Source organism: Scomber japonicus, chromosome 21 (assembly GCF_027409825.1).
Source record: "Scomber japonicus isolate fScoJap1 chromosome 21, fScoJap1.pri, whole genome shotgun sequence".
Taxonomy (NCBI): Eukaryota; Metazoa; Chordata; class Actinopteri; order Scombriformes; family Scombridae; genus Scomber; species Scomber japonicus.
This window is the reverse complement of record NC_070598.1, coordinates 5,446,334-5,468,403: the sequence shown is the minus strand read 5'-3', so window position 1 is coordinate 5,468,403 and position 22,070 is coordinate 5,446,334. Positions and strand designations below refer to the sequence as shown.

The window sequence follows — 22,070 nt, the reverse complement described above, 5'->3', positions numbered from 1 at the left end:
TTTAGGATGAATCTCTTTATACTGTACAGACTCCAATATAAAGAGCAGCAGGTCTGTGTGTGTGTGTGTGTGTGTGTGTGACTGAGCTACACACACACACACACACACATAGAGAGCAGAGAGGCCACAGCACAGCAGACAGGATGAAGCTGCATTCACACTAAATCCGACAATGTGTCACCTTCCCATTGGTGCTTCAGATCGTAATCAGCACCAAACAATGAGAAAATAATTGTTTTATTTATCTGATTCACGGCTTTGTTTACGCCAGCGCCGCTCGCCCTTCTCATTCACTCTCAACTCGCTCAGAGCTGAATATAAACTGTATATAAAGTAGTATAAACTAGCTCCACCTCCAGCAGCTACAACAGTAACATGCTGCTCTAACACTGAAGCTTCACTATTAATAATCTAATGATGTCATATATAATAATATATCACTACTTTTACTGTAATACTGCATACTACATCACTCATAATACTGCAGTACTTTTACTGTAATACTGCATACTACATCACTCATAATACTGCAGTACTTTTACTGTAATACTGCATACTACATCACTCATAATACTGCAGTACTTTTACTGTAATACTGCATACTACATCACTATAATACTGCAGTACTTTTACTGTAATACTGCATACTACATCACTCATAATACTGCAGTACTTTTACTGTAATACTGCATACTACATCACTCATAATACTGCAGTACTTTTACTGTAATACTGCATACTACATCACTCATAATACTGCAGTACTTTTACTGTAATACTGCATACTACATCACTCATAATACTGCAGTACTTTTACTGTAATACTGCATACTACATCACTCAAAATACTGCAGTACTTTTACTGTAATACTGCATACTACATCACTCATAATACTGCAGTACTTTTACTGTAATACTGCATACTACATCACTCATAATACTGCAGTACTTTTACTGCAATACTTCTACTACATCAAGCTTGTAATACTTGTGTACTTTTACTTTAGTAGGATTTTTCATGCAGGCGTATTCTTACATTACATTAGTGGTGTTGTTTTATGAGCATTAAGCTGCTATAAACAGTCAAATAAGAGGCTCTAGTTCCAACTAAATACAACATTGTGCTACAACAGGAATATAAAAATTAGATTTTCCTTTGGATCAGCAAAAGTAGATCTGGCTTCAACCCTACACCCCAAATTCCTCTCCTGCTGCTGTGAGCAGCCACAGCCTGCCAGCAGATTAACACAGTGAAACTGAAACTTTTCCTGCAGCGTCCAAAAACACTTGAAGACTTGTGTGGCACCAACAGCCAGAAGTGGAAGAAGTGCTCAGATCATTTACTCAAGAAAAAGCACCAATACGGCAATATAAACATTATTACAAGTAAAAGTACTGCTTTAAAAAATCCTACTGAGGTAAAAGTACTGCAGTATTATGAGTGGTATAGTATGCAGTATTACAGTAAAAGTACTGCAGTATATAGTGATGCATAGTATAGTGATAGTATGCAGTAATGTAGTACTACTTTATATACAGGTAGCTAGTTTATAATACTTTAAATACAGTTAGCTAGTTTACACTACTTTATATACAGTTAGCTAGTTTATACTACTTTATATACAGTTAGCTAGTTTATACTACTTTATATACAGTTAGCTAGTTTATACTACTTTATATACAGTTAGCTAGTTTACACTACTTTATATACAGTTAGCTAGTTTATACTACTTTATATACAGTTAGCTAGTTTATACTACTTTATATACAGTTAGCTAGTTTATACTACTTTATATACAGTTAGCTAGTTTATACTACTTTATATACAGTTAGCTAGTTTATACTACTTTATATACGGTTAGCTAGTTTACACTACTTTATATACAGTTAGCTAGTTTATACTACTTTATATACAGTTAGCTAGTTTATACTACTTTATACAGTTAGCTAGTTTACACTACTTTATATACAGGTAGCTAGTTTATAATACTTTAAATACAGTTAGCTAGTTTATACTACTTTATATACAGTTAGCTAGTTTATACTACTTTATATACAGTTAGCTAGTTTATACTACTTTATACAGTTAGCTAGTTTATACTACTTTATATACAGTTAGCTAGTTTATACTACTTTATATACAGTTAGCTAGTTTATACTACTTTATATACAGTTAGCTAGTTTATACTACTTTATATACAGTTAGCTAGTTTACATTACTTTATATACAGTTAGCTAGTTTATACTACTTTATATACAGTTAGCTAGTTTAGTCCAGTGGTTCCCAAACTAGGGGTGGGGTCCCTCCAAAGGGTCAGCAGATAAATGTTAAACAATGTAAACAAAGCTCTGATACACAAATGTGTTTTCAGCTTTTGGACTTTTTCTCTAGGCCTAATCTTTGATTTTTGCTGTAATATTGGATCATTTGAACATTTATTGAAATGAAAGCATGTGAGAAGTTTAGAGGTAAAAATCAGTATTTGGTGGAGCTGTTAACAACTCATAGACGTCTGAAATGTGAGCCTGACTACACAGTGCTGCTTTTTGGTTTCATCTTTAACAATGTGTTGTATTTTAAAAGCTTATCATATTATCCATTGAGTCAAATCTTCATCTGAAAGTAACTAAAGCTCTTAAATAAACATAGCGGAGTAGAAGAATAAAGTAGCATCACGTAGAAAACACTCTAGAAAAGTACACACACCTCAAAATTATACTACAGTAACATTAAGTAAATATACTTAGTTACTTTCCACCACTGCCAGCAAACATACACCATAAACACAGCTTTGAATCAAAGAGGGGGAAGGAGGAGGAAGGAGGATGAAACATAAATTAAAAAGCATGCATAAAGATGTAAGAGGATGATCAATACAGTGTCTGCAACCATGCAACACCTACACCCCCCCCCCCCCTCCCCTCCAACATCACTCCTCAAGTGTCTGTTTCCCACACCAGTCAAGGTTAACAAGCCGCGCGCTGGTGTGTGTGTCTGCGTCGGGCTGGAAAAACGGGGAGGGGTGGTGGAGGTGGAAGTGGAGAGGAGTGGGGGGGTTGAGGTGCTGCAACTATACAGTGAGCTGTGTGATGATGCAGACAGGCACAGAGAGAGAGAGAGAGAGAGAGAGAGAGAGAGAGAGAGAGAGAGAACCTACAGTACCCTACAGTCCCCCTTAAATATTCTCAACCACATCCCACTCCCTGCTCAATATGCTCCAAATTCATTGTGCACCATGCCTCTCGGAATAAGCCCCTAAAATACACCACGAGGTGCACATATAATCCTTGCAATCTTTCTTCTTTCCTTTTTTTTTTTTTGCACAATAAATTCACAGCAAAACGAGGGAAAAACTCCGGTGCGCACTAATCCGGCTTGCACTGGCAGGATAAAGGAAATATATAAACAATACTAGTTTTTTTTTATATATATAAATGGTGGATGCGGATAGTCAAGCAAATAAAATAAAAAAAGGGAAAGTGATGAGGAATAAGACAACAAAAATACGGGAAACAAATGTGCTAATGTATCACAAGGTAGCATATAACCATCCATACCTTTCTCTCCATCACTATGCGCTTTTTTTTCTCTCCTTCCTCTCTCTCTCTCTCTGTTTTTTTTTTTTTTTTTTTTTAAAGGCTACAGATCGGATGTGTCTCCGTGGAGCTGTGTGGTCCGGCGTGGCTCTGCTCTTCACCCCCACTGGTCACTCCTTAACTTCCTCGCGGCTTCTCAAAAAAAAAAGACAAGCAAGCGGTCTCCCCCTACTATCACTTCCCCATTACTGGACACGGCAAGGCGACTTATTAGCACTGGCCTGTGGGACGCCGAGCCGGGGATGGAGCCAGAGCCAGGATTGGTGAAGCCTTGTTCGGGGGGAAAAAGGGAGCAGGAGCGCAGGCGCGGTCTCTGCTGGAGAGAGTCGATATAATGAAAAATTACCAGTGGCAGGGAGTGTCATCAAATTATCCTCATGAGCGGGTTTTCTTTCAGGGTCCGATGGTGGATTTTCTTTTTTTTTCCTTTTTTCTTTTTTTTGTGTCAGCAGAGGAGTGAGAAATGTTGCCTACAGGTTATTCTGTGTACAGCAAAAGGTTGGGGATATATGAGGAGAGCAAGAACAAAGAGACTATATATATAAAAATAAATAAATAAATAAATATATATATATATATAGGCAAGGCCTCAGTGATGCACTGAAAAACACAGCTCCCTAACAAACACAACTGCACAAAATGTGAGATTTTGCACAATTATAATAAAAAAAAACTACATGTATAAATACTCTATCAATGCACTGCAATGTAAAAAATACTCCTGCATTAAAAAACTACTACATAAGTAAAAATACATAAGTATTATGGGTGATGTGGTGGATTTCTTTGAAGGTCCGATGGTGGATTTTTTAGATTTTTATTTTTGTGTGTGTCAGCAGAGGAGTGAGAAATGTTTCCTACAGGTTATTCTGTGCAGAGGTTGAGGATATGTAAAGAGAGCAAGAAGAGACTAGCTATATTTAAATATATGTATAGATGAGCAAGGCCTCAGTGAAAAACTAGGTTTACTACAAAGAGCAGCAGAATCAGCTCCCTAACAAACACAACTGCACAAAATGTGAGATTTTGCAAAATTATAACAAAAAAACTACATGTATAAATACTCTATCAATACTGCAATGTAAAAAATACTCCTGCATTAAAAACTACTACTTAAGTAAAAGTAAATAAGTATTAGTGATAGAATTTACTTTTACAGTAAAAGTATATAACTATTATGAGCGATGTGGATTTCTTTGAAGGTCTGATGGTGGATTTTTTAATTTTTTTTATTTTTATGTCAGCAGAGGAGTGAGAAATGTTGCCTACAGGTTATTCTGTGCATAGCAAAAGGTTATGAATATATAAAGAGAGCATGAAGAGACTATATATATAAATATATGTATAGATGACCAGGGCCTCAGTGATGCAGAATCAGCTCCCCTACTGCACAAAAATGAGAGATTTTGCAAAATTATCACCAAAAAAACTTCATGTCCAAGAAGAAATACTGCAAATATAAGTAGAGGTAGAAGAAATACTCAATACCAATATCAACACCGCAATGATAAAATACTCCTGCATTAAAAAAAATACTATTTAAGTAAAATTAAATATGTATTAGTGATAGAATTTATAAGTATTGAGCGTAATTAAAGTATTGAGCGTAGTTAAAGTATTGCATTAAAAGTATATTTCCCTCTAACATGGGGTGTAGTGGAAGTATAAAGTAGCATCACATGGAAATACTCAATGAATATCAGCATCTAAATTTTACATTATGAAAAATTATTGGATATTAGCAAATTAAAAGTCAGAAAATTGAGAAAACTTTCCATTAGAAATAAAGAGTCAAAGGCGACGTCTTCATATTTCTCATTTTGTTCAACCAACGATTCAAAACTCAAAGAAAATCAAGATTACTGTGATGTTTGACAAAGAAGAGCTTTAACATAATCACATCTGAGAGGCTGAAACCTGCACTGAAACTGAATAAAACAATTACTCTATTATCAAAATACTTACCAACTCTTATCAACTCTAACTGATTTAACATTGCAGCTCTAAATATGACACTTTACTTTAATATATCATCACTATTAGATGACTTATATTCAGCTCATCAGCATCATTTTCTTAAATATATAGAACAATGTCTCATATGAGCATTAAAGAGTTTCTATTAAATGTTTTAAACTGCAGGATTAATAATGTGATGTCATCATTTATCCACACGTGACAAGTATTTGAGTTGATGCTCACAAAAAAAAAAAAAATCAAGTTAGAGCTTCTAAATTGTATGAAATTGCTGATTTTCTTTATTTTATGTGACAATAAATTCAATATAATCAGGTTTTGAACTATTGATGGGACAAAAGAAGCTACTTGAAGACATTTCCCTTCTGTTTTCTGTTTCTCACTCTGGCTGATATTTAATTAACTAAATAGCACATAAAGCATCAGTTTTAGTATTCGTGTCTCAAATCTGAGTCAGTGTCTAAACTCTTACGGTGAGTTGAGGGTCTAAACCAGGGGTGTCAAACACGCGGCCCGTGGGCCAGAACCGGCCCGCCAAGGCATCCAATCCGGCCCACTTTCCTTCCTGTCATCTGTCCTTCTTTCTTTCCTTCCTCCCTTCTTTGTTTCCTTCCCTCCATCTTTCCTTAATTTTCTTTTCCTTTCTTCCTTTCCTTCCATGTTTCCATCCTTCCTCCTTTGTCTTCTTTCCTTCCCTCCGTCCTTCTATATTTCCTTCATCTTCTTTCCTTCCTAATCCCTTTTCCTTCCTTCCCTCCTTTTTCCTTCCTATCAGTTTTCCGTTCTTTCCATCCTTGTTTCCTTCATCCCTTCGTTCTTTTTAATGATCCGGCCCAGATGAGATCAAATTGGTCTGTATGTGGCCCTTGAAGGAAAATGAGTTTGAAACCCCTGGTCTAAACCCTTACGGTGAGTTCAGGGTCTAAACCCTTACGGTGAGTTCACGGTCTAAACTCTTGCGGTGAGTTCAGGGTCTAAACTCTTGCGGTGAGTTCAGGGTCTAAACTCTTGCGGTGAGTTCAGGGTCTAAACTCTTGCGGTGAGTTCAGGGTCTAAACTCTCGCGGTGAGTTCAGGGTCTAAACTCTCACGGTGAGTTCAGGGTCTAAACTCTCACGGTGAGTTCAGGGTCTTAACTCTTACGGTGAGTTCAGGGTCTAAACTCTTACGGTGAGTTCAGGGTCTAAACTCTCACGGTGAGTTCAGGGTCTAAACTCTCACGGTGAGTTCAGGGTCTAAACTCTCACGGTGAGTTCAGGGTCTTAACTCTTACGGTGAGTTCAGGGTCTTAACTTTTCTGGTGAGTTCAGGGTCTTAACTCTCACGGTGAGTTCAGGGTCTTAACTCTCACGGTGAGTTCAGGGTCTAAACTCTTACGGTGAGTTCAGGGTCTAAACTCTCACGGTGAGTTCAGGGTCTTAACTCTTCTGGTGAGTTCAGGGTCTAAACTCTCACGGTGAGTTCAGGGTCTAAACTCTCACGGTGAGTTCAGGGTCTAAACTCTTACGGTGAGTTCAGGGTCTTAACTCTTACGGTGAGTTCAGGGTCTAAACTCTCACGGTGAGTTCAGGGTCTAAACTCTCACGGTGAGTTCAGGGTCTAAACTCTCACGGTGAGTTCAGGGTCTTAACTCTTACGGTGAGTTCAGGGTCTAAACTCTTACGGTGAGTTCAGGGTCTAAACTCTCACGGTGAGTTCAGGGTCTAAACTCTCACGGTGAGTTCAGGGTCTAAACTCTCACGGTGAGTTCAGGGTCTTAACTCTTACGGTGAGTTCAGGGTCTTAACTTTTCTGGTGAGTTCAGGGTCTTAACTCTCACGGTGAGTTCAGGGTCTTAACTCTCACGGTGAGTTCAGGGTCTAAACTCTTACGGTGAGTTCAGGGTCTAAACTCTTACGGTGAGTTCAGGGTCTTAACTCTCACGGTGAGTTCAGGGTCTAAACTCTCACGGTGAGTTCAGGGTCTAAACTCTTATCCTGACCAGCATCCACCCTGCTGCTGATGTGTCTCCTATCAGATCTACAGGTGAGTCTGACCCCAAAACCCCCCCCCCCCCCCCCCCAAAAACTCCTCTAAATGCAACAAAACCATCTGCTTTCTATCCGCAGAGCAGCCACCCACAAACTCAATCAGTAGAGGTTTACTACTGACGGCTGACTGGCTCAATACCAGCGAGAAAAGAACAAGAAGAAGGATCAAGGGGCTAAAAAAAAAGAAAATAAAAGCACTCAGTTTACAGGAGAGTCATTAGATATTAAAGCTAAAGCATTAAATTCATATAAAAACAACTTTGTCCTTTAAAAAGTAAAGGAAGAATTCACCTTTTTATTGAATTGGCTCAAATGAGAAGAACAAGAAACACTCAGAAGCTTTTTCAAAATGATTAAACTCTTGTCTTTTTTTTTTTTTTTTTTAGGATTTATGCAGAAGTCTCCCATCCCGACTTTAATATCTAAAAATTCAACAAACGGAGGAGAGAGGGAGAAAGGGAGGGAGAGAGAGATGGAGGGGAGGGGAACACTTGACCCGGAGACTCGTTTAATTCCTCCTCTGAGATTTACAAGCAGGCTGTGAAGTGAAGTGAGCGTTCCCCGGAGGGCGATCACATCTTAAAGAGATATTCTCAAACTATTTTTTTTTTATATTTGATTAAGAAAAAACCGGAAGAACTTTTATTGTGGAAGAAAAAAAAAGCTTTTGAGAAGATGAGAGCGAGCTTTTAATTTTTGGCAGATTTCAACGATGTTTGAACTGATTGTGACGTTTTCCTCCTTTTGGCCTCGTCGTCGTCGTAGTCGTCGTCGTTATTATTATTAATTATTACTTTTATATTTAATCCTGGACGTCAAAATAATCTATCACAGGTTCTTCTTTCACCATCTTCGACCAGCTGCTTCCACTGGTCACCCTAAAAAAAGAGAAGGACAGAAAAGGAGTCAGAAGTTAAATAGAGTTAAATTTAAAAAGGCTTCCTCTTTAACCTTCCTGTCGTCCTCCCCGTCTGATTTGACTGTTTCTTCTTTCCTTCCTTCCTTACTTCCTTCCTCCCTCCCTCCCTCCTTCTTGCCTTCCTTTCCTTCCTCTCTCCCTCCTTCTTTCCTTCCTTCCTTTCCTTTCCTTCCTCCCTCCTACTTTCCTCAATTCCTTCATTCCCTCCTTCTTCTTTCCTTCCTCCCTCCCTCCTTCTTTCCTTCCTCCCTCCCTCCTTCCTTCTTTCCTCCCTTCCTTTGTTCCTTCCTTCCTTCTCCCTCCTTTCCTTCCTTCCTTCTTCCCTCCTTTCCTTCCTTCTTCTTCCTCCTTTCCTTCATTCCATTTCCTCCCTCCCTCTCTCCCTTCCTTCGTTCCATCCTCTTTCCTCCCTTCCTTTGTTCCTTCCTTCCTTCTTCCTCCTCCTTTCCTTCCTTCCATCCTCCCTCCTTTGCTTCCTTCCTTCCTTCATTCCTCCCTCCCTCCCTCTTTCCTCCCTTCCTTTGTTCCTTCCTTCCTCTTCCTCCTCCCTCCTTCTTTCCTCCCTTCCTTCGTTCCTTCCTTTCCTTCTTTCCTCCCTCCCTCCCTTCCTTCTTCCTCCCTCCCTCCTTTCCTTCCTTCCTTCATTCATTCATCCCTCTCTCCCTTCCTTCTTCCTCCCTCCCTCCTTTCCTTCCTTCCTTCCTTCCTTCATTCCTCCCTCCTTTCCTTCATTCCTTTCCTTCTTCCTTCCTTCATTCCTCCCTCCTTTCCTTCCTTCCTTCCAATCCTCCCTCCTTTCCTTCCTTCCTTCCAATCCTCCCTCCTTTCCTTCCTTCCTTCCAATCCTCCCTCCTTTCCTTCTTTCCAATCCTCCCTCCCTCCCTCCTATCCTTCCTTCGAGGACAACAGGAGGGTTAAACCACAGAGGAGACGCTACTTACTTGCTGCTGCTGTGTTGTTTGATGTGAGCGATGGGGGGAGGGGCCCTCGCTGCCGTCTCCCGCTCGATCAGAGACGTCAACGTCGAGCTCGGACAGACCGACTTCCCTCTGAAAGGAAGTAGAGAGATACACAGACACATCCTTAAAGCTCTAATCTCTTATCTCCTTCAGCCGATGTGTTCCTGTACGTTTGGAGACTCACTTGTGTGCCGTGATGATGACGTTGCGTTTGGGTTCGCTGTCGTAGCTCACGCTCTCGACGCCGTAAACCTCCGACAGCTCGTGGATGATCTTCCGGTGTTCCCGGTTCATCGGCGGGAAGCAGTGGCTCCTCTTCGCCTGTTTTCCCTGCAGACGACAGAGATGAGCGTCCGTTAAGACAAAAGAAAAATGTGCTTTAACCTTCCTGTCATCTTCCCGGGTCAGTCCTTCCTTCCTCCCCCTTTCTTCCATCCTTCTGTCCTTCCTCCCTCCTTCTCTCTTTCCTCCCTCTCCCCTACCTTCCTCCCTTCTTTCTTTTCTGTCCTTCATTCCTTCCTCTGTCCTTCCTTCCTTTCTCCCCCCCACCTTCCTCTGTCCTTCTTTCCTTCCTTCCTCTTTTCCTTTCTCCCTCCCTCCCTCCTTCCCCCCTTCCTTCCTTCCTTCCTTCCATTCCTCCCTCCTTCCTTTCTTTCTCCTTTCCTCCCTCCTTCCTTCTCTCCCTCCTTCATTCTCTCCTTCCTTCCCTCCCTCCCTCCTTCCTTTCTTTCTCCCTCCTTTCCTTCCTCCTTCCTTTCCTTCTTTCGCCCTCTTTTCCTTCCTCCTTCCTCCTTTACTTCCTTCTTTATTTCCTTCTTCCTTCCTTGACTCGAGGACAACAGGAGGGTTAACTACTTTATTGTGCATCTCTCTCTTCTCTTCTGTTTCTTTCCTCCAAACTTTATTTTGCAAAAAGTGAAAATGTTAAGACACAAATTCAGACACATTACGACAGTTTAAGTACTTTTTATCTTTCAGACTGAAGATTGCAAAACAAGCACATAACAAACAGACGCAGTTATCTCTTGTGCCAAGAATTATGCAATTTGGGAGAAATTACCGTAAGTGTGTGAATATAGGAGCAATAAAAATGTGTCAAGTCCAGGAGAGGTTAGAAAAAATAAGAAATTAGATACTATTTTTTTTTTAAAGAAAGAAAAAAAGGGTTCAACATACATATCTATATAAAAATAAAAGGGCAGGGCGATTAAAGTATTTACATATTTGACCCACTTAATCCAAAACAGCAAGATTAATGAATCCTTTTTAAATCTCAATACCAAACGTATATACATCAGCCTGAACATCAACTCGTCCTCAGAGTAAAAGTGGGAAACTTTAAAGGGCAGATCGATATCTATAAAAACATCTTTATAGATTTTCTTTTTTTTGCCAACCAGATTCCCAAAACAGAGAAGAAGAAGTCGAGGTCGTCGTAGCAACATGTTCTCGTTTCAGTGATGAGATGTCAGCTTAAAGAACAGACAGTTGTTAATCTATATAAAAAGGAACTTTATTTGTCACACAGCTGGATTCAGTCTCATTTAACCCTGAAGGACAATCTCCCTGAACTTTTACGGGGGCAAAACAAGTCCCTTCCTCGGGGTTATGAACTCTGTGCAGCCCCGAAAACTCCTGGGTGGGGCTTGAGGTTGCCTCGGTGCTGACTGGGCGCCAAAATAAGCGATTACGTGACGATCGTGTTCAAGGTATTCAGCGTAGTCTCATTCATATTTATATTGTGTTTAATTGCACTTCCACTTCAATGTTTGCTGATTTTATTATATTGAATGTTTTTATTGTTTTATGTGTGTATTGTAAAGTTTCCTTGAGTGCTTTATCATTATTATTATTATTATGCTTGTAAATGTTTTTCTGAATGTGTAAATTAATATCTGAATTATTTATGTGGAGGGAGGGAGGAAGGAAGGAAAGGAGTAAGGAGGGAAGGAGGAAGGAAAGTAGTAAGAAAGGAAGAAAGGAAGGAAAGGAGTAAGGTGGGAGGGAGGAAGGAAGGAAAGTAGTAAGGAGGGAAGAAAGGAAGGAAAGGAGTAAGGAGGGAGGGAGGAAGGAAAGCAGTAAGGAAGGAAAGGAGTACAGAAGGAAGAAAGGAAGGAAAGGAGTAAGGAGGGAGGAAGGAAGGGAGGAAGGAAGGAAAATAGTAAGGAAAAAAGAAAAGGAAGGAACAGAGTAAGGGGGGAAGGAGGAAGGAAGGAAAGGAGTAAGGAGGGAGGGAGGAAGAAAAGGAGTAAGGAAGGAAATTAGTAAGAAAGGAAGGAAAGAAGCAAGGAAGGAAGGAAGAAAGGAACGGAGTAAGGTGGGAGGGAGGAAGGAAAGGAGAAAGGAGTAAGGATACACACACACACACACACACACACACACACACACACACACACACACACAGAGATCTTTACTGGAAACATGAGACTACCTGTTTAAATAAAGGATTAAATAAATGAATAAATGTGTGTGTGTGTGTGTGTGTGTGGCCTATTTTCAATGTTTAACCTGGCTTTTTTTCCTCTTTTTTTTTTAATAGTCTTAAAACTACAAAAAGAAAAGGACGACAGGGGGAAGAAAAAAAACAATAACCGGTATAAAAACTGCTCCACTTTCGTTGCCAGCAGCTAGTTAAGAAAGTATCATAGCAACGAGTTTCAATAGAGGAGATGATTTAATAAGCTTGTTAGTTTTGGGAGAGGTAGAGGTGGGGGGGGGGGGGGGGGGGGGGGGGCACACAGGAAGGCCAAAAGGTAGAGAATGAAGTCAGTGAAGTAGGTTTAACCTTCGTGTCGTCCTCCTGGGTCAAATTGACCCATCTGTTTTGACTGTTCCTTCCTTCCTTCCTTCGTCTCTCTTTCCTCCCTTCCTTCCATCTGTCCTTCCCTCCTTTCTTCCCTCTCCTTCTCTCTTTCTTTCCTCCCCCCTCCCTTCCTTCTTTCCTTCCTTTCCTTTGTCCTTCTTTCTTTCCTTTCCTCCCTTCCTTCCTCCCTCCCTCCTCTATTCTTTATTTCCTCTGTCCTTCCTTCCTCCCTTCCTTCTTTCCTTTCCTCCCTCCCTTCCCTCCTTCCTTCCTCCCTGCCTCCCTCCCTTCTTTCCTTCCTCTCTCTTTCCTCCCTTCCTTCCGTCTGTCCTTCCTCCCTCCCTCCTTCTTTCCTTCCTTCCTTCCTTTCTTCCCTATCCTTCTTTCTTCCTTTCCTTTCCTCTCCCTTCCTTCTTTCCTTCCTTCCTTTCCTTTCTTTCCTCCCTTCCTTCTTTCTTTCCTCCCTTCCTTCCTTCCTTCTTTCCTCCCTCCCTCCTCCCTTCTTTCTTTCCTCTGTCCTTCCTTCCCTCCTTCTTTCCTCCCTCCCTCCTCCCTTCTTTCCTCCCTCCCTCCTCCCTTCTTTATTTCCTCTGTCCTCCCTTCCTTCCTTCCTCCCTTCCTTCCTTCTTTCCTTTCCTCCCTCCCTTCCCTCCTCCCTTCCCTTCCTTCCTTTCTCCCTCCCTGCCTCCCTCCCTTCTTTCTCCCTTCCTTCCTTGACTCGAGGACAACAGGAGGGTTAATAAAACTTTAAAAAACACTTTATATATTTAGCTCTCCTGATAGCCTCAATACATCAAACACATCTTAAAAAAAAAAAAAAGGGAACTTGAGGCTATTTTTTTTTTACTCTAACTGCCCCACGAGGTACCTACTAATTTAGTCTCGGTTACTGACGAGGCTTCATCGTCAGAAAAATCTACGAGGAGAAAAAAAAAAAACCCAAACCACACAGCTGGTTCCTTTGCTGCAGGTCCACCGGAGGATTTGACCGAGCTCAGAAATAACCGAAAACACAACAACTGGGTCAGAAATAACACGATAATGATGTAAAGCTGCGGGGTTGAAGATTTATACGTCTACTTCCCACTTCCCCACCAAATTGAGATATTTAGAAATAAGGGTTTTTTTAAGTCTAAAAGCAGAAGAAGTGATGACAGCTGTATTTTTAATGTGGAAGCTGTGGTGACTTTAGATTGAGATGTAATGGCTTTTATTTTGTAGGAGTGATTTTTTTTAATGTGGGATTGGCAAAGCTTTAACCCTCGTATCGTCCTCCCCCTCCTTTCTTCCTTCCTTCCTTCCTTCCTTCGGTCTTTCCTTCCTTCATTCACTTCTCCTTTCCTTCCTTCTTTCCTTCCTTCCTTCCTTCCTTCCTCCTTTTCTTCCTCCTTTCTCCCTTCTCCTTTCCTTCCTTCCTTCCTTCCTTCCTTCCTTCCTTTCTCCCTCCCTTCCTTCCCCCTCCCTTCCTTCCTTCCTTCTTCCCCCTTTCTTTCCTTCCTTCCTTCCTTCCTCCCCTCCCCTTTCTTTCCTTCCTTCTTCCTCCCTTCCTTCTTTCTCCCTTCCTTCTTTCTCCCTTCCCCCTTTCTTTCCTTCCTTCTTCCTCCATTCCTTCCTCCTTCCTTTCCTTCCTTCTTCCTCCCTTCCTTCCTCCTTTCGTCCTCCCTTCTTTCTCCCTTCCCCCTTTCTTTCCTTCCTTCTTCCTCCCTTCCTTCCTCCTTCCGTCCTCCCTTCTTTCTCCCTTCCCCCTTTCTTTCCTTCCTTCTTCCTCCCTTCCTTCCTTCCTTCCTTGACTCTAGGACAACAGGAGGGTTAAACATAAATCTGAGCTTTTTATGTGCTGTATCTTTAATAAGTTGATATTAAAAACAGAAAATACAAAGATGCACACAATAGCACGTCACATATAATGTAAAGCTTTTAATTTGGGTTTAAATGTGCTGACAGAGCCGCAGCCCCCCACGACGGCTTTTATAGAAAATACTGACTGGCTGAATTAGTGTGAAGAAATATTATGATACAGTCTCTTATTAGAGGATATTCTGGAGGATTTAATACTTACTGAGCTATTTTACATAAAGCAACGTATTAGAGGAGGAGCCAAAGTATTTAAAATGTTATAAACCAGACTCACATTACAACGGTACAGTACATTAAAACGCAAAACCCCCCCAAAATATATATATGTATATAAAAAAAAAAGCTTTTTCTAATTCAAGTTTACATACTAAAACTGTAAAATATCACAGTCTCCATTACATATCTTTTTCAAATGTGTTAATATATTCTGTATATATATTGATATTAGGCATCGGCCCCAAAAACCCAGTATCAGTCAGTGTGTGTTAATATATAAAAATTACTGTATATATAAAAATTATAAGCATATATATTGATATCATCGTATAGGTCGGACCTAGTGCCAAGTACTGTGTATGTATAGTTGAACTTGTGTGTTTATGTGATTTTAACTTAAATTTTAGTCTTTTTCTATTTGAGCTTCACTCAGACAGTGCAGCAGAACCTTAATTGTATATACCTGTAAAATGAAAATAAATGATTCTATTATATTTTATTCTATAAGGCCTATAAATCTTTTAAACACACTGTAACTATCTACTCTGCTGCCAGCTGTTTTCTAATAATATAGATCAAGATTATTAAATCAGAGAAATGCTCTTTAACCAATATTTCCTTTTAGGTATATTAGATATATTAATCTTTTATAGCAAATAACACGTCATGTTTTAATAAGTTAATGCAGATTTTGGCCTCAGTTCACTGCAGTTTTATGCATATTGTATGAAGCGCTCATTAAATGTTTATAGTTGTATTTCTGTGACTCATGTTCTCCTTTTTATAAAATGCTTCACCTGCTATTATAAATCTGTCTTGCAGTGTTTTATTCTCAGCTGCGGCAGACATGCGAGAAATGTCCTTGAGTAGAGTAATAGAAGCTGTATTATCATGATTAAAGTCTAAAGATGTGAAATAGACTTCATATTACATTCATTAGCTGAGCAGAGGCTTTAAATGTGCTTGTTAGATTATCTTAAATTGTTGCTAATGTGTTAAAATAATTGATAATATTGAAATGTGCATGCTTTTTGCTTGTTGCCAAAGAGCTGCAGGCTCTCAAAGTGGCCACCAGAGGGCGCTTCACTTCACTTCACTTCACATCAGATGAGACGTCACCCACAAAAACTGTTCATATCTCCACACTGACACAAATACATATTGTCTCACCTTATTAGCGAGCTCTGTAAGATTCTTGATCTCCTCCTCGACCTCTGTGACAAACTTCAGGTCTTTTCTGGAAGAGAGAAGAAGAAGAAGAAGAAGAAGAAGAAGAAGAAGAAGAAGAAGAAGAAGAAGAAGAAGAAGAAGAAGAAGAAGAAGAAGAAGAAGAAGAAGAAGAAGAAGAAGAAGAAGAAGAAGAAGAAGAAGAAGAAGAAGAAGAAGAAGAAGAAGAAGAAGAAGAAGAAGAAGAAGAAGAGGGAGGATGCATTTGTTATTAGTGGTGGTTTATCTGCATCTATATTTAACCCTCCTGTTGTCCTCAGGTCAAGGAAGGAAGGAAATTAGTAAGGAGGGAGGGAGGAAGGAAGTAAGGACAGAAGGAAGGGAGGGGGGAAGGAAAGGAATAAAGAAGGAGGGAGGGAGGAAGGAAGGAAAGTAGTAAGGAGGGAGGGAGGGAGGAAGGAAAGTAGTAAGGAGGGAGAGAGGAAAGAAAGGAGTAAGGAGGGAGGGAGGAAGGAAGTAAGGACAGAAGGAAGGGAGGGGGGAAGGAAAGGAGTAAGGAGGGAGAGAGGAAAGAAAGGAGGAAGGAAGGGAAGGAAGGAAGGAAGGACAGGAGTAAGGAGGGAGGAAGGAAGGAAAGGAGTAAGGAGGGAGGAAGGAAGGAAAGGAGTAGGGAGGGTGGGAGGAAAGAAAGGAGTAAGGAAGGAAGGAAGGAAGGACAGGAGTAAGGAAGGAGGAAGGAAGGAAAGGAGTAAGGAGGGAGGAAGGAAGGAAAGGAGTAGGGAGGGAGGAAGGAAAGGAGTAAGGAGGGAGGGAGGAAGAAAAGGAAAGAAGCAAGGAAGGATGGAAGGAAGGAAGGTAAGTAGTATAGAAGGAGGGGAAGAATGAAGGAAAAATTAAAGAAAGAGGGAGGAAGGAAGGAAAGAAGGAAGGAAGGAAAGAAGGAAGGAAAGAAGGAACAGTCAAAAGAGACGACAGGAGGGTTAATCTAACAGGAAGTGATAAAGAGTGACGGACCTGGCGTCGTCTTTGAGGCTGTCGCTGTAGATGGAGGTGGAGCGGACGTTGAACGGGTCGGAGGACGAGTCGATCTGCAGAGCCTCCGCCAGACGCTTGTTCCTTTCCAGAGTGGCGCATTCCTGATCACATTCAAGCCTGAGAACGCAAACATATACTCAAAGTTTTATATGTGTAAGATCTTTAAAATGAAAATGTTATATTTACTCTTAGTGCTGAACGGCTGAATCATGTTAGAAGCAGCTTAGAAGGAAGGAAGGAAGGCAGGGAGGGAGGGAGGGAGGGAGGAAGGGATGGAGGAAGGAAGGGAGGGAGGTAGGGATGGAGGAAGGAAGGGAGGGAGGGAGGGATGGAGGAAGGAAGGGAGGGAGGGATGGAGGGAGGGAGGATTTTGTCTTATTTCTTAAAGCCCCCATTCTCCTCCTCCTCGTTACCAACCTGGTGTTTTTACGCTCTTTCTTAGAGAGCAGCGGTCCGATGTCCATGGAGTCTCCGAGCTGCATGTCAGACAGTTTACTGGCCATGGCGATCGCTGCGTACCTGTCGTTAGATAATTTAAATAAAAATTAAATAAAAGCTTTAAAATTAAATCATATAGAACCAGGGGTGTCAAACATGCGGCCCGTGGGCCAGAACCGGCCCGCCGAGGAGTCCAGACCGGCCCACTTTCCTTCCTGTGTTCTTTTCCTTTCTTCTTTCCTTCTCTCCATCCATCTTTCCTTCCCGTCTTCCCTCCTCCCTTTCTTCCTTTCCTCTTTACTTCCCTCCCTCCTTCCTTCCATCTTTCCTTCCTCCCTTTCTTCCTTCCTTCTGTCCTTCCACCTTTCCTTCCTCCCTTTCTTCCTTCATTCTGTCCTTCCTTCTTTCTGTCCTTCCTTCTATCTGTCCGTCCTTCCTTCCTTCCTTCCCTTTCTTCCTTCATTCTGTCTTTCCGTCTATCTGTCCATCCTTCCTTCCACCTTTCCTTCCTCCCTTTCTTCCTTCATTCTGTCCTTCCTTCTATCTGTCCGCCCTTCCTTCCTTCCACCTTTCCTTCCTTCATTCTGTCTTTCCTTCTATCTATCTGTCCGTCCTTTCTTCCTTCCTCCCTTTCTTCCCTCTTTCCTTCCTGTCCTCTTTTCGTTCGTTCCTTCCCTCTTTACTTCTCTCCCTCCTTCCTTCCATCTTTCCTTCCTCCTTTCCTCCCTTTCATCCTTCATTCTGTCTTTCCTTCTATCTATCTGTCCGTCCCTCCTTCCTTCCACCTTTCCTTCCTCCCTTCATTCTGTCCTTCCTTCTATCTGTCATCCTTCCTTTCTTCCTTCCTCCCTTCATTCTGTCCTTCCTTCTATCTGTCATCCTTCCTTTCTTCCTTCCTCCCTTCCATCTTTCCTTCCTGTCTTCTTCTCCTTCCTTCCTTCCCTTTTCATGGTCTGGCCCACATCAGATCATATTGGGCCGTATGTGGCCGTTGATTGAAGATGAGTTTGACGTCCCTGCTTTAAACTGACCTCTGATAGGAAGTAGTCGCCTCGGTGCAAACAACCATTTCCTTCCTTCTCCCGCATTCACACTGCAGCGCTACCTGAAGAACAGATAAGACGACATCAGCTCACAGCGGGGACGGCTTTTATTAAATACTTTTCTTTTTTCTCTCTCTCTCAGATGTTTGACTCTTGGCAGTCGTGAGGAATTCCTGCAGCTGTGCGAGGTTTTTATTAGGGCCCGAGCGCTGACCAGCGCGAAGCCCTATTGTTTTTGCCATGATTATTATTATTAATGATTATTATTATTATTATTATTTTTTTTTTTTCTCTCCCGACGACGGCCTTTTTGCCCCCCTGAACGTGCCCCTAAACTCACCAAAGTCTGCACGCAAGCCAGACCCGGCGAAAATTTCGATATTTTATGGTTTGCACAAATGGGCGTGCCAAAATGGCTCTCTAGCGCCCCCTACAAAATCAATAAAAGCGAGCCCCTCGTGACAGATTGACATAGAGAAACGAAACTTGGTACACATGTTCAACATGTCAAGACGCACCAAAAAGTCTCTTGGACACATACCCTAACACCAACAGGAAGTCGGCCATTTTGAATCAAAATATTGATTTTAATGCAAATTGTGGCATCATATTTGAACGCACTACTCCTAGAGTTTTCTTCCCAACCACTTCAAATTCACACAGAGTCATCTTGAGACATTGGAGATGACAAGTTATCAAAAGCTTTTTCCCCCGTCATTCCTGGTTGCCGTGGTGACGCGGCGAATTTCGATCCTTCGCCATGAAAATTCAAACCCTCATAACTTGACTTCACATGGTCTGAGCTTTACCAAGTTTCACATGCTTCTTCGGGGTCCCGGTCTGAACACATGAGCAGTCTCATATTTTGTGACAGTCATAGCGCCCCCTACTGGCAACAGGAAGTCACTTGCTTCATTCTTTCACTAATTACTCCCATAATCTTAAGTATTTCCACCTGAAATTGACTCAGCTGAGACATAAGACCTTGGTGATGCTACATTCTGCAACTCGTGACCCATCATCAAATACTGTTGCCATGACAACGCATTCAACGCCATGAAATACGATTACACTTTTTAGGGGCAAAGGATGCCTCCACGGTAACGAAACTCAACACACACGTCTGGAGTGTGGTCATTAAACATCCTATATACTTCAATGGGATGGCCGTGACTAAATGGCTCAATAGCGCCCCCTTGAATATTTCAAAATTGAACCTCAGACTTCCCCATTGACATAGAAGAATGAAATTCGGTAGGTTTATGTATCACCTCCAGACGCACAAAAACGCCATTTGGACCCATACCCTAAGACCAACAGGAAGTCGGCCATCTTGGGAAAAATGCTCAATTTTGGTGAGTGTTTTGGTCATTTCCAGGCCTCATATTTGAACGCACTAGTCCTAGAGATTTCATCCCATCCACTTCACATTCGCACAGAGTCATCTTGAGACATTGGAGATGACAAGTTATCAAAAGCTTTTTTATGACTTCTTCCTGTTGGGCGTGGCTGTGCAAACAATTTCGATGCTTCGCCATAAAGCAGGAAGTCCTTATAACTCCTACAGACATTGTCCCACCTACACCAAATTGCTCACACATGTAGAGGGTCCCGCCCTGAACACATCTATGCATCAATACAGCTTCATATACACAGCGCCACCTACTGGACACAGGAAGTCAGCCTCATATGACAAACATTATCCGATTTACATGAAATTTAGAGGATGTGTTCTCCACATCACACACTGCAACATGACATGTAATTGGTGGGTGATCTCTAGCGCCACCTAGTGGACACATGCAATGTGACTTAGCCCCATCACACCATGTTCATTACAAGCCCAGGTGCCAAGACGTCTACGTGCCCGCTGTGTCTTCCGTGTGACTGCAGCACGCACCGACATGCGAGTACAGGGCGGTGCATGGGGGCGCGAGGGCCCGTTCATCACTGCTTGCAGTTTTAATTATTATTATTATTTGTTGAGCTCTTGAAGTTTAAAAAGGAACTTCAACACTGACTTCCTGTTGTTGTTGTTTTTCATTGTAGTTTTTTCCTTTTATGACAATTACACACAGCTGGACTGTTCAACACAATCTGTAATTATCAGATATGACACATTAATAGAACTGAAATTATTATATTTTCTATTTATTGTTTCCTTATTTATTATTTATTGTTCTTTATTCTTTCTATTGAAGCTCTTTTTTTATCTTTTTTCTATCCACTTTGCCGCTGGAATAATGTCAATTTCCCCACTGTGGGACTAATAAAAGGAATATCTTATCTTATCAACTAAATTTGGGGTTATTACAGTAACAGTTGGTTATTACAGTAGAGTAATAAGTTATTAAGCTTTTAACAGTGAGGATGATAAAGATGCAATAGAGATATTTGACTTAAATAAAGCTAAATTCTCTCTAAGGTCCTTTCCAATAAGCCTGTCACAATAAATACTTCTATTATAATTAAGTTGATAATTTTTGTGACTTCCAAATTTCTGTATTTTTTAAAGTTGAATTCAGTCTGAATAAGATACATTAACCCTCATTATAAACATTTGACAACTGTGTTTTACCCTGAAATTTGATAACTTTTAATAAAATAGTAGTTATGAGGATTTCTTTTTTATGATGTAGCAGTGAAGACTGATGGCTGAAAAAAAAAAAGTCCTTCCTGTCAGGATCTAATTCAGATTAATTAGATTATTGATGCTTTCTAAACAGATCTGTGCCTCTAAATTTGGTTTAGACTCTTTTTATGGAGGAGAGTTTTGAACATACTAAGCCCATAAACAGCCGTCCATTCCGGAATCTTGGTTGCTAAGGTGGTTGCTAAGGCGGTTGCTACAGTAAGGTACTTGTAAGGGTTAAAATAAAACATCTGCAAAGCTTAAGCAATCCATTTCCAACAACTGGAGGTCCAGCTGTTGGGCTCGCTGTACCTTGGCGGTGCAGGTGGTGCGAGGGCAGCTGCTGCCTTTATGACACGGAGCGGCGCACGGGTGGCCGCACTCTGGCCGAGGCAGCGTGCACGGCTGGCGGCACGCGCCCTCTGCCAGACAGTCGCTCCGGTGGCAGATGCGTTTGCAGCGGTGCGATTCACACGGCAGCTCTTTGTTACACATCAGGCCGCAGGAAATGTCTTGCAGGTGACACGGGATGTTGCTGCGTTGCTTTGGGTCCAAAAACAAGAGAAAAAAAGATTTGATTTAATTTAAATTATAGGAACGTAAAAATTGAAATAAAAGTGTGAATTTGCTCTGGAGACGTCACCTCGTGCTTTCCCATGCACCATTTCTGAGTGAGGTACGTGCAAGGTGGACACTTCTCGTCACTGTGGCAGTTGTGAAACACTAAATGAGAGAGAAATAAAAAATTAAAGACAATATAAAAGTGACAGAGTAATTGACATCAGATGGAAGGGGCAGTTTTAAACAGATGTGTTTTGAGTTGTGATTTGAAAAGGGGGAATGAATCGATGTTTCTGAGTTGGGGTGGTAACATGGAGCGGGGAGGTTGCTATGGTTACGAGGGTTGGATCTCGAGGACATTGGTCAATCAACCTGTCAATCAGGACGTAGCCACGCCCTAATGCATACCCTGCTTTATCGTCACATATAAAATCAGGGAGGCCAAAATGTCCCAAATGAACATCATACTGCATTGAAGAAGGCTTTAAACTAGCGATTGAGACCATAAACACATTTTGAAAACGTTTACTGAGGTTAGAAATCAAGTGAGAAGTTGGTGAATTCTCCATTGACTTGTATAGACGGTCGCCCCCTGGTGGCCTTTTGATAGAATGCAGCTCTAAGTTACTTTCGCGTTGGCTTCATTTCAGAGGACCAGAACTCCCCGCCTGGGTGGTAATGAATTCCAGAGACGAGGAGCAGAGCGGCTGAATGCTCTGCTCCCCGTAGTGGTGAGACGGGCGGAGGGGACAAACAGGTGTATGTAGGAAGAGGATCTGAGGGAGTGGGAACATGGAGGAAGTCGGACAGATATGGGGGAGGGGGGTGAGCTTGTGG

The 22,070-nt window shown here is 41.4% G+C and overlaps 1 protein-coding gene across 1 annotated transcript in view; it reads right to left on the bottom strand.

Moving 5' to 3' along the window:
- Nucleotides 1-8,143: 8,143 nt before the first annotated feature.
- The window catches only part of nfx1 (nuclear transcription factor, X-box binding 1), a 31,473-nt gene continuing 17,546 nt past the window's right edge, over nucleotides 8,144-22,070 (bottom strand). Inside the window, exons 15-23 of the mRNA XM_053342704.1 lie at nucleotides 21,316-21,395; nucleotides 20,985-21,215; nucleotides 18,029-18,102; nucleotides 16,977-17,078; nucleotides 16,539-16,676; nucleotides 15,528-15,594; nucleotides 9,666-9,811; nucleotides 9,464-9,571; nucleotides 8,144-8,481 (exon numbers count right to left, since the gene is read on the bottom strand). Coding sequence (XP_053198679.1) covers nucleotides 8,406-8,481; nucleotides 9,464-9,571; nucleotides 9,666-9,811; nucleotides 15,528-15,594; nucleotides 16,539-16,676; nucleotides 16,977-17,078; nucleotides 18,029-18,102; nucleotides 20,985-21,215; nucleotides 21,316-21,395 — 1,022 coding nt within the window. The 3' untranslated portion in view covers nucleotides 8,144-8,405. The remainder of the gene's footprint in view (nucleotides 8,482-9,463; nucleotides 9,572-9,665; nucleotides 9,812-15,527; nucleotides 15,595-16,538; nucleotides 16,677-16,976; nucleotides 17,079-18,028; nucleotides 18,103-20,984; nucleotides 21,216-21,315; nucleotides 21,396-22,070) is intronic.